We start from the raw sequence: 12649 nt of genomic DNA on the forward strand, positions 1-12649 counted from the left end.
TATCTTTAATACTATTTGATTCTTCTTTCTTCTATTATTTCTTTATAAAAGTCCATTTTTGGATTTGCTACCAATTTGGTGAAAACATGAGATGTACCCTTTCTTCTCCTATTCTTCTTGGAATGGCTCTTCCCTGTCTATTGAGCCCTCCTGTTGACAAAATGATCTGACCTCTTTCTTCAGTTCTGTGTCCAAAGGCAGGTCTGACCCCTGGCATCAAACCTGCATCAAACCTACGTGACAGGTATGATTCCAACCAGTAGAGAGTTTGTTGTGGGGTATGTAGGGTATGTAGGCTTTGTGCCACAAGACCTCCTGTGCCTTGATCTGATAGACAAATGCAATCTATTGCTGAATGAGACTCATGATTGATGAATTTGGAGATCTTGTCATAAAGGATAAAAAGTGTTGGGTGAATCTGAAGGGAGTGTAAAGAAAGATTTACATTTATGTGGCATTTTTTTTCCTTTCTAACGATCTTCCAACATACTTTACAGCTAATAAATAAGCTGAAGCCAAGTCAGTGTTACAATGTAGGAGAGCCAACAGATAATTTGAACACAGTAAAATCCCACCAAACAGAATTGTATCAGACTAGACAATCTGACATTGGTATTACAATAACCGCTTGAAGACCTTGTTACTAGTGTGCAAAAAAAAATACACAAAGTAAAAACGCTATCCTATAAAAATGTACACAAGCCTTACATCCAGTAACAGCCTCCATCTTCATATTGTCAAAAAGCAAGAAGTCATGCATATTGGCGTGAAGCACCAACAAGATTAATGGTGGTCACTGTTGGTCCCTGCTGGCACAATTGCGATGTGAATCATGTAAAGTTATTGAGGCTATTCAACAGTAGTAACAGTGATGATGGAAGATAATATAAAGCATATATCACAATAGGAAACTCCTCCCCTTTCTGCCTTTCTCTGTCTCACCACTGCCATTGCCCATCTGATGTTTCTCACTTTATGCAAATTGATTTCCTTTGGTCTCATACAAATATAATGCAAACAAAAAGAAATAAACACATAGCATGTACTGGAATTGATGATCTTTGTTTCAGATCTCGTCAGTCAGATATTGGCAGCCTTATCCCCTCCTGGTCTCCTGACTTGCTGTTCACTCTCAGTGCACTCCTGGTTGTGTCAAATGCAGAATCACACTCACTCTTTGTCCCTGGGTTGTCTTGACATGACCGGGCGGTAGTTATTTTTGCCAACTTTTTTTATTGTTTCAGTTGGCTGCTTCTGTTCCTTAACTTGGACCAGAAAGTTCCAAATTGATTCATTGTCTGGTTTTGCCTCTTGCAGATATTTGTCTTTTATCTCCCACTGCAACCCTGGGAGGAAACTTGCAAAACTATCGGTATTCATTTCTTCAGACAAGCACGCTCACTCTCCTTGCTAGCTTACAAATAGACTTTCCAGCTGACTGAAGGAAACCGAGATGCTCAATACATTCATGCATGTGAACCAGTTAAGAATCATTGGATTATGCTGCATTTGCAGAACAGTACTTACACAGGTTTAGAACTTGTAGGAGGGATCATAGGAACTGCAGATGCTGGAGAATCTGTGATAGCAAGGTGTGGAGCTGATGAACACAGCAGGCCAAGCAGCATCTTAGCAGCAGGAAAGCTGATGTTTCGGGCCTAGACCCTTTATCAGAAACCTGAAACGCCAGCTTTCCTGCTCCTCTGATGCTACTTGGCCTGCTGTGTTCATCCAGCTCCACACTTTGTTATCTTAGATCTTGTAGGACCCTGGTGCTAATTGAGTGAGCTGTCTAGACACTTATGCTTCATTGCAATATCTTTTAATTAAATAACAACAGAATTTAAAATGAGTCCTTTTGAGAATAAGTACTTGTTGCATATATTGATTTGCAAAAATTACAATGTTTCCTTCAGTAATTTGAGAACTACATCCTAGAACTTTTTCACTCAATCATTCCAGCTTTTACTTACTTGAGAAACCTTTGGAAAACCCAGCACCAACTTTGCCTTCAAGTGCCTTTTATTGCTTGATGACTCTTTCTTCTCCAGGAAGTTTTTTGGGATGTTCATTGTTTTAGAGGCGCCATATAAATAAAAATTGCACACATTTGGAGAACACTACACCAGTCTGGACTGCTGATTCCAGAGAGACATTAAGGTGGGATTTTATGGATCACTGTCTCTCCCTGAAAGGAGCTGGCAGGAAGAGAGTCTGCAAAATCAGGTACCGTGGTGACAGTACCATGTCATCACCTACCCACCTCTGCTGTTGTTTGCCCAATGCCACATGAGACACTGCCCACTTTAAAACCTTTTTCCACTGCCACTGTCTCTGGTATTTTACCAGTTGAAGCAGGGAGCCCTTATACTATTTTATTTGAAGACTAGAGGTGGGAGGCTGCTGTCCAGATGGTTCATGCACCCTTAATTCAAAGGACAGTCTTGCCCACACCCAGAGTGTACAGGCAAGCCAAATAGCTCATCCTCCCTTACCAATCTTGTCCTCCAAACCCCTCACACCTGGGTACAGTTTGCAATTCCACCAATGACAATCAACCGTGGTGGTGTCTCAGGGTCTGGAAAGCTGCTGGCCATCTAACTGTCCAGCTGCTTTCACAAGCAGCATCTCATCCGCACTTGAGCGGAAGTCTTGCCCTGAGCTAAGTAGGAATCTGATGTCTGGTGTCAAGGCAGCCTGGCCACGTGGAATCAGGCGCAATCCATTTTATAAACTAGAATAATGGAGATAACATCTCTATATAAAATTCAGTCCCAGATTACCTCTCAGGTGAAAATTTTAGTTTGTAAACCGCATATGTGAGTTAGTATAACAAAAAAGATGCATTCATCATCTAAATCTACATTTTAATAGATTGAAACAATATGAAACAAAGAGTGCAAAACCAATCCTTTGAATATGTTTTCCTGACATTACATACATATTCGTCTCAAATTCAATGAGCATCAAATAAAAATTCCACACTTTTCTGTAGATATTAACCAGGTGATAATAGTAAGGAATAAAAAATGAATAAGCGTGTTCTTTTGCTTTTTTTAAAATGAATAATTAAATTAACCACTGTCGAATTCTAAAATCATTCTAGAATGATTTTGAACAAATTTATGCAGAATGTTTAATAACAATGCAGAGAGATGGAATTTGGCACGTACTGCAAATTTGCAGCAAGTTTGATATTCAGAAAATGAGAAATATGCTGTTCTCCCAACCAGACACCAAATAGGTGTAGAGTTGGATGAATGCAGCAGGCCAAGCAGCGTCAGAGGAGCAGGGAGGCTGACGTTTCGGGCCTAGACACTCTTTCAGAAATTTCTGAAGAAGGGTCTAGGCCTGAAACGTCAGCCTTCCTGCTCCCCTGACGCTACTTGGCCAGCTATGTTCATCCAGCTCTACACCTTGTTATCTCAGATTCTCCATCATCTGCAGTTCCTACTACCTCTAAGCTACCAAATAGTCTCACTTAAGATGCCTGGAATGTTAATTTTTTCAGCAGTGTGATGTTGCAGTATTTTGTGACATTGTATCTACGTGTAAGGAGTTCTGAAATCTCATTCCTTATACTGAAATAATAGGAGTGTGCTTAATTTTCTAAATGCTTTCTTCAAAATTCCAATCAAAAGACACATTAATTGGCTGGAAGCAGGCCCTCTCTTCCCCCATTTGGGGAGGAGGGTGGTTTGTCTGAGTGAGCAGCCAGCCATTCCAATTGGCCAGCAGCTCTCTTGTCTCAACTGTGCTACGCTGAACAGTTTTAAGAAATAAAGAATAGGATAAGCCGTTCAGTCACTGAAACCTGGTGGTGATACAAACGAAAATTAATTTTATAATAAAGCAAACTTTAATTTACAAATCAAGCCCAGTGATTATTCATAAACAATATAGAACATAGAACATAGAACAATACAGCGCAGAACAAGCCCTTCGGCACTCGATGTTGTGCCGACCTGTGAACTAATCTAAACCCCTCCCCCTACACTATCCAATCATCATCCATATGCTTATCCAATATTATAACATTATTTGTGACAAGGTTCCTCATGTTAGGCTGATGCAGAAAATCAAATTACATGGAATTCATGGTGAATTGGAAAGCTGACTAGAAAATTGACTTGGCCATAGAAGACAGAGGATGGTTGTGGAGGTGTGTTTTTCTGACTGGAGAACTGTGACTGGCAGTGTTCTGCAAGGATTAGTGCTAGGACCTCTGTTGCTTATAATATATGTACAAGATTTGGACGAAAGTGTGGTGAGTTGATCAACATGTTTGCAGATGACATGAAGATTTGTGGAATTTATAGATGGTGAGGAAGGATATCAAAGATGCAACAGGATATAGATCAGCTGAAAAATTGGGCGAAGAGATGGCAAATAGAGTTTAATTTGGACAAGTGTGAGGTGATGCATTTTGGCAGGTCAAATGTAGGAGGAAAGTGTACAATAAATGGCAGAATCCCTTAGGAGCATTGATAAGCAGAGAGAGCTTGGGGTCCAAACCCAAAGCTCTCTGAAAGTGACAACATAAGTGGATAAGGTGGTAAAGAAGGTATATGGCATGCATTCATCAATTGGTGCATTGAATATAAAAGTATACAAGGCATCTTGTAACTGTATAAGGTTTTGGTCAGGCCACATTTGGAGTACTGTTTTCAGTTATGCTCGCCACACTACAGGAAGGATGTGGAGATTTTGCAGAGGGTGCAAGAGAGGTTTACCGGGCTATTACCTGGATTGGAATGTATTAGCTACGGGAGAGGTTGTACAATCTTGGATTGTTTTTGCTCAAGGTTGCTGGGCTATCTGATAGAAGTATATAGAAGCATAGATAAGGTGGATACTCAGAGTCTCTTTCTTTGTATGGATATGTCAAATAGTATTTAACGTAGGTTTGAGGTGATGGAGTTAAGTTTAAAGGAATTATACAAACAAAATTTCTTTACACAGAGCATATTCCAGGTGCCTGGAATATTACTGCCAGGCGAGGTGGTAAAGGCAGGTATGATAGGAAAGCTTAAGAGCATTTAGATAGACACATGAATAGATTGAGAACAGAGGGATACAGACTGTGTGCAGACAGATGAGATTACAATAGCATCATGGTCGGCACAGACATGATGGGTTGAAGGGCTTGCTCTTGTGCTGTACTGTTTTATTATGAGGTAATATCCTCATTCAAAGTTCAATTTGCAATGTATCTTGATAATAAGTGGAACACTGTTACTTTGTGCATGTAGATTAGGTCTAATTAGCATTCTACGTCAATATGTTGTCTGTAATGGCATCATATTTGCAAGCTTCATGTACTATAAACAAAGTATGCAGAATTAATAACACAGAGAGTTAATACTAGAATCATTCATTTCTCATTCTCATTTGTTCCCTAATATGCAGGTAAAGTAAAAACCACAGAACATAAATAGATTTATCGACATGATATTTCAATCCATCATCTCTGAACTGTTTCTTGTAGGGCATCACTGATTTTAATGATTGAACATTTCTATGGGGTATAGAGGACATGCAGATTTCAAAATAAGGTATCAAAGCTTCAGAACCTAAGCAGAGAACCTGAATATCAATTTTGGATTGCTAAGATTTCTAAAGAGGTCTTTAGAATTGTGACTTCTCAGATAATATATCATTTGCACTGCTGCAAGGCACTGAACTAATCTACATTGGGGACTGAACTAACTATATAATTAACTATAAAATATTGTCTTTGTTCCCCAAGTAAGGACTAAGATACTGGGCAATAAAAGGTAGAGTAGTAGTTTAATTGCGGACAAAAACAAAGTTGCTGGAGAAGCTCAGCAGGTCTGGCAGCATCTGTGAAGGAGAAAACAGAGTTAATGTTTTGGGTCCGGTGACCCGTTCTCAGAACTGTTCTGAATGTGCCAGACCTGCTGAGCTTTTTCAGAAAATTTGTTTTTGTTCCTGATTTACAGCATCCACGGTTCTTTTGGTTCTTATTTAGTAGTTTAATTGTATACTTTGATAGCTTACTGCTTGAACTCTAGTTACCACTTCAACACTTATGTCTATCTCCAAGCTGATTGATGATTTAGCATTTTATTTCCTTGTTCATTATCTAGCAAGAGATCTTTATGACTTTGGTGTTATATCTCAAAAATATATTGTTATTTATTTTGATAGGTTATGGGAATATTGCACCCAGTACTGAAGGAGGGAAAATATTCTGCATCTTATATGCTTTGTTTGGAATTCCTCTCTTCGGCTTTCTGTTAGCAGGAATTGGGGATCAATTGGGCACAATCTTTGGTAAAAGCATTGCAAGAGTGGAGAAAGTATTCAGAGTAAGTTGATAGATATTCAATATTTTGCATATTATTTTATGCTTCATGAACTCTATGGTGTGTAAAACATTCATCCTCAGCAAGCATTAATATGCTCAACACATCAACAAATCAAAGTTGATTACATATTTTATAAACATTACATCATTTCTGACTCAGATGTTCACACATTTTACTCTATAAATGAAACATAGTCTTCCCTTCATCAGAACTAAATAATAGGTCACATTTATGCTGGTGCATGATGAAAGAATGATTCACGTATGAACCGACAGCAAAAATAATACTAGAAATCAAAATAATGGAAAAATTAACTAGATGCTAAAGAATGAACAATACAATATCAAACTACTAGGAGCTACACTTCAATATTGTTATACATTTACATTATTTTTGGGCAGTGGATGTCACTGACAAAAGCCTTTTACTGACCGGAGGAGGCAGCAGTGAGCCTTATTCTTGAACTACTGTGTAAAGATTCTGCTAAAACTGAAAGGCTTACCTGAACACTTTAGAGGACATTGAAGAGTCAACCACATTGATGGTGGACTGGAATAATGTCGAAAGGGCAGATGGGGTAATGACTTCCCAATTCTGTAGAAAACCTTAGTAAACTGTTTGGGTATTTACAACGATTCAATATCTTCATTGTTACTGGATTTAGTCATTTAAAAACTGAATTCAAGTTCCCAAGTGCCCATGGTCTTTTTCTCATGGTCCCGTACTTAATGTTATTCATCTATATTAAATAATTATGGTATTTCAGATATTGTAGTATTTCCCATGAATTGGGAAATATAAAAGGTACACTAAGGCCTTATGAACAAATTTCTAATTTGAAAAGACTCAATCAAAAATTTATGGTGTTATTCTCCAGGCACTAGAATCACCATTGGAAATGCATTGCACTACATTAACCACTCCCTACACTGCTTTATTTAACAAATGAAAAAAAATGTTAGTTGCCTGGCAAATATTTAATGTGGATGTAAAGCAAGGCACTGTCACAAATACTACACCCAGAACCAATCATGTCTTTTAGCTGAAAAGAAAGCATATTCCAAACCAGAAAATACTCTTCACTTCTGATAGACCTGCTTTCAGCTGCTTTACAGCCCCTGGCAAATTCTCCATCTATACCTGTCTCAAAGTAGCTATCAAGCTGGCCTCCACTCACTGTGATAAATGAGGTAAAACCCAAAACAAAACAAAATCTCCCTGCAAGTTATTCCCATGGCAACATGGCACACCTTCGGAACTAAAAAGGGAAGAAATCAAAATTTAAAAAAACGTGATCCTTTTGCTTTTGTATTTGCCATAAGTATGTGACAATCTAGCTTATTTAAAGAATTAGACTTTCTGGTAGTATGTGGCTAAATGGGGGAAAATTAGCACCACAGTCCTTTCCATTGTTTAGCTAAATGCACAGCTTTTTCTTTAACGTGTACTTATCCAATTTTGGCAAATCATTAAACATCATTCTAACTTCAGAGGAAGCATTGACAATGTAATGTACCCCTTTCCGGATAAAGAGATCTTCTGACCAACTGGATTAAATTTATCACATCAATATTAATGCCAGTATCAATAAGATAAAGGGAACGTCAGATAACACTGCAACAGTGTATCTCAGTTAAATCAAAATTAAGCCTCCTGTGTTGTGTCGCTCATTTGTAAAAATTTACTTCTTGTGGAGAAGTTTATGATAAAAGAGTATCATGTCTTTTGAGGAATTATTTTAGGAGACAACAGATCTAAAGAAAATGTAGATCTAGACGTGGACCAGACAGTTGTGGGATAGGGTTGCCTGATTTTTGGCTTCACCAATTTCCTAAGAGTGAGGCTTATGATAAATCTGTGGTATGATACCCACCCACAATCCCACCAACCCACAGAAGTATCATGGGGGATCTCTGGGTCCTCTGGGATTTTGGCCATTAAATAGTTTCATTGGAACTCATGCCAGTTGAAAGTTGAGTTGAGTCCAGCTGAAGCTACAGGAAAGCTGCCAAATCTTACCCAATGTAAAATAATACATCCTGGAGGGAATTGATTATATAGTTCCATCGAGCTTTGAATCCATTGAAATCACAAATCTTTCAATGTTGCTTGCTTTTAACCTGGGAACAACCTTGTTGTACAATCTGATAAGATTTATGTGTGTGTCATTCCGTCTTCTTGCGGGCTGATTGGAAGTGAATTCTCCTGACGTGGCCTTACAAGTTATTATGACCAGTTTGGGAAACATTACTGACCCCATCCCCTTCCACTTCTTCGAACAGTCTGAGCCGGTGAAGTGATCTGAATGAATTAATTCAGATTTGTCCTGAAGCCCATATATTTTGTTTTTAATTTGATAGTTCATTCTTATGTAACATCTCACAGAGATGACACTTAACCACTAGTATTGTAAATGAGTGCAATACTAAGAACTGTGCAAGAATGCTTTAGTTTCCCTTCCCTTTTGGTTTACTTCCAGCCTGTATGGAAATAGCTTGCTTTTCCACACACCTCAAGCTGATAGCCTCTGGGATAGCAAGGCGAAGGATAGAAATTCACCATATGGTCAATTGGAAGGAAGAATCCAAAACCTATCATTTTATGGCATTGTACTTTAAAGTGTATCAACATTCTGTCCTTCAACGTAGAATTGTAGATCAATTTCAACTTCAGATGGTTCTTTTACAATTTTAGGTAAATACAGCAATAGGCACTGTGTGTGTTATCAGAAGCCACATCAAAGGTGATTATATTATTTCAAAACTTAATTCAAGTTTTGACTACATGCATCCAAAAACCAAAAGTATGAATTTCACATTCAGGTTTAAATTTCTACTTCCTCCAACTGTATACAGTTGTTTTTAGACCTTGGAGATAGATGGTTGGAAGTCCCACAAGTTTTTTTTTACAGGATGATCAGCAGAACCCCTGGAGATATGGCACAAATTGCTGGAAACATTAAATACAGTTTCTCCAGGGCACCCATTAACCTATTGTTTTATCAAGTACATAGGAGAATTTTACAGAAATTCTTTTTACATTGTCTAAAATTCAATTCAGACGTGGTTTGCCTCTCTCTGTTGACTACTTGACAAGCTTTCTTGCAGTGCAGCAATTGACTCCTGTGCCTTCTTTTGAATCAATACTCAGAGGCTTCATGTGTTTGAGAAGGAAAAAATGTTTCGTTTTCAATATCATTTGTGACCACAATAATGACTATTCAGTTATAATTATTTTTATCAAACAAAGCACTGTATTATTTCTAAATCCAATTTTTACAGTATATTGTACTGTCGCTTCAAGTGTAGGTATAGATAAATAATCATCACTTATTTCTTCTTTCAGAAAAAGCAAGTAAGCCAAACTAAAATCCGGGTCATCTCCACAATCCTTTTCATTCTAGCTGGCTGCCTTGTTTTTGTGACTATCCCAGCAATTATTTTCAAGCACATCGAAGGGTGGACAACTCTGGACTCCATTTATTTTGTTGTTATCTCCTTAACAACTGTAGGATTTGGTGACTATGTAGCAGGTAAACAGCGTATTGGCCTAAGATCATTTCAGGTACAAATTTATGCCTTTAATAAATTTATTTAGTTTAGGTGTTTACTTGGCTTGTTCGACAATCAACCCAATATTTATATGATCACAAACTGTTGCAGATGCTGGAAATCTGAAGTAAAAATAGAAAATGCTGAAACTACTCATTAGGTCAGGTAGCATGTGTGAATAGAGAAATAGAGTTAATGGACAGAAAGCAGCAGAGCTTAATGGGGTGAAACAGACTCTCGTTTAGGTTCTAAAAACTCATTAGATCTTCTAGCGTTTGACCAGAAATAAGACCCCAATGGAGAAAATCGCACCTTCCAAGAGCTACTAACCAATCAGAGGATGGCAGCTCTTTCACTTGGCAATGTCATGGAGGAGGCTATTATAATAAAATGTGAGGCTGGATGAACACAGCAGGCCAAGCAGTATCCCAGGAGCACAAAAGCTGACATTTCGGGCCTAGACCCTTCATCAGAGAGGGGGATGGGGAGAGGGTTCTGGAATAAATAGGGAGAGAGGGGGAGGCAGACCGAAGATGGAGAGAAAAGAAGATAGGTGGAGAGGAGAGTATAGTTGGGGAGGTAGGGAGGGGATAGGTCAGTCCAGGAAAGACGGACAGGTCAAGGAGGTGGGATGAGGTTAGTAGGTAGGAGATGGAGGTGCGGCTTGGGGTGGGAGGAAGGGATGGGTGAGAGGAAGAACAGGTTAGGGAGGCAGAGACAGGTTGGACTGGTTTTGGGATGCAGTGGGTGGAGGGGAAGAGCTGGGCTGGTTGCGTGGTGCAGTGGGGGGAGGGGACGAAGTGGGCTGGTTTTGGGATGCGGTGGGGGAAGGGGAGATTTTGAAGCTGGTGACAGCCACAGTGAACCCTGCCACATCTTCACCATTCCCCCAGACCTCCCACTAACTGAGGACGAACGGTCAGCCCTTAGTAAGGGGCTCACCTTTGTTCCCCTACAACCACACATCAACGAATACCAGTCACGGTTGGACATAGAACAGTTTTTCTACCGCTTTCGCCTCCACGCCTACTTCTTCAACCGGGAACCTAACCCTCCCTCCACTGACCCCTTCACCCGCTTCCAACACAAGTCCTTCTCCTGGGCACCACCCCCAGGCCTCCTACCTTCCCTCGACCTCTTCACCTCTAACTGCCGTCGAGACATTAACTGCCTCAACCTCTCCACCCCTCTCACCCACTCCAACCTCTCCCCTGCAGAACGGGCAGCCTTCCGCTCCCTCCGCTCCAACCCCAACCTCACCATCAAACCCGCAGACAAGGGCGGCACAGTGGTAGTATGGCGCACTGACCTCTACATCGCCGAGGACAAACGCCAACTCTCCGACACCACCTCCTACCGCCCCCTCGATCATGACCCCACACCCAAACACCAAACCATCATCTCCAACACCATACATGACCTCATCACCTCAGGGGACCTCCCACCCACAGCCTCCAACCTCATTGTTCCCCAACCCCGCACAACCCCGTTTCTATCTCCTTCCCAAAATCTACAAACCTGCCTGCCCTGGTCGACCCATTGTCTCAGCCTGTTCCTGCCCCACCGAACTCATCTCCACCTATCTGGACTCCATTTTCTCCCCTTTGGTCCAGGAACTCCCTACCTACGTCCGTGACACCACCCACGCCCTCCACCTCCTCCAGGACTTCCAATTCCCTGGCCCCCAACACCTCATTTTCACCATGGATGTCCAGTCCCTATACACCTGTATTCCACATGCAGATGGCCTCAAGGCCCTCCGCTTCTTCCTGTCCCGCAGGCCCGACCAGTCCCCCTCCACCGACACCTCATCCACCTAGCCGAACTCGTCCTCACCCTCAACAACTTCTCTTTCGATTCCTCCCACTTCCCACAGACTAAGGGGGTGGCCATGGGCACCCGCTTGGGCCCCAGCTATGCCTGCCTCTTTGTAGGTTACGTGGAACAGTCCCTCTTCCGTACCTACACAGGCCCCAAACCCCACCTCTTCCTCCGTTATATTGATGATGTATCGGCGCCGCCTCTTGCTCCCCAGAGGAGCTCGAACAGTTCATCCACTTCACCAACACCTTCCACCCCAACCTTCAGTTCACCTGGGCCATCTCCAGCACATCCCTCACCTTCCTGGACCTCTCAGTCTCCATCTCAGGCAACCAGCTTGTAACTGATGTCCATTTCAAGCCCACCAACTCCAACAGCTACCTAGAATACACCTCCTCCCACCCACCCTCCTGCAAAAATTCCATCCCCTATTCCCAATTCCTCCGCCTCCACCCACACGATGAGGCATTCCACTCCCGCTCATCCCAGATGTCCAAGTTCTTCAAGGACTGCAACTTTCCCCCCACAGTGGTCGAGAACGCCCTTGACCGCATCTCCCGCATTTCCCGCAACACATCCCTCACACCCCGCCCCCGCCACAACCGCCCAAAGAGGATCCCCCTCATTCTCACACACCACCCCACCAACCTCCGGATACAACGCATCATCCTCCGACACTTTTGTCATCTACAATCCGACCCCACCACCCAAGACATTTTTCCATCCCCACCCTTGTCTGCTTTCCGGAGAGACCACTCTCTCCGTGACTCCCTTGTTCGCTCCACACTGCCCTCCAACCCCACCACACCCAGCACCTTCCCCTGCAACTGCAGGAAATGCTACACTTTCCCCCACACCGCCTCCCTCACCCCTATCCCAGGTCCCAAGATGACTTTCCATATTAAGCAGAGGTTCACCTGCACATCTGCCAATGTGGTATACTGC

General features: G+C 41.6%; 1 protein-coding gene across 2 annotated transcripts in view; it reads left to right on the plus strand.

Moving 5' to 3' along the window:
• LOC125455923 (potassium channel subfamily K member 10-like) overlaps positions 1–12649 on the plus strand; it is a 36506-nt gene that overhangs the window by 8723 nt on the left and 15134 nt on the right. For both annotated transcript variants that reach the window (XM_048538488.2, XM_048538489.2), the window contains exons 4-5: positions 6172–6332; positions 9678–9864. In XM_048538488.2, coding sequence (XP_048394445.1) covers positions 6172–6332; positions 9678–9864 — 348 coding nt within the window. The remainder of the gene's footprint in view (positions 1–6171; positions 6333–9677; positions 9865–12649) is intronic.

Source organism: Stegostoma tigrinum, chromosome 10 (genome assembly GCF_030684315.1).
Source record: "Stegostoma tigrinum isolate sSteTig4 chromosome 10, sSteTig4.hap1, whole genome shotgun sequence".
Taxonomy (NCBI): Eukaryota; Metazoa; Chordata; class Chondrichthyes; order Orectolobiformes; family Stegostomatidae; genus Stegostoma; species Stegostoma tigrinum.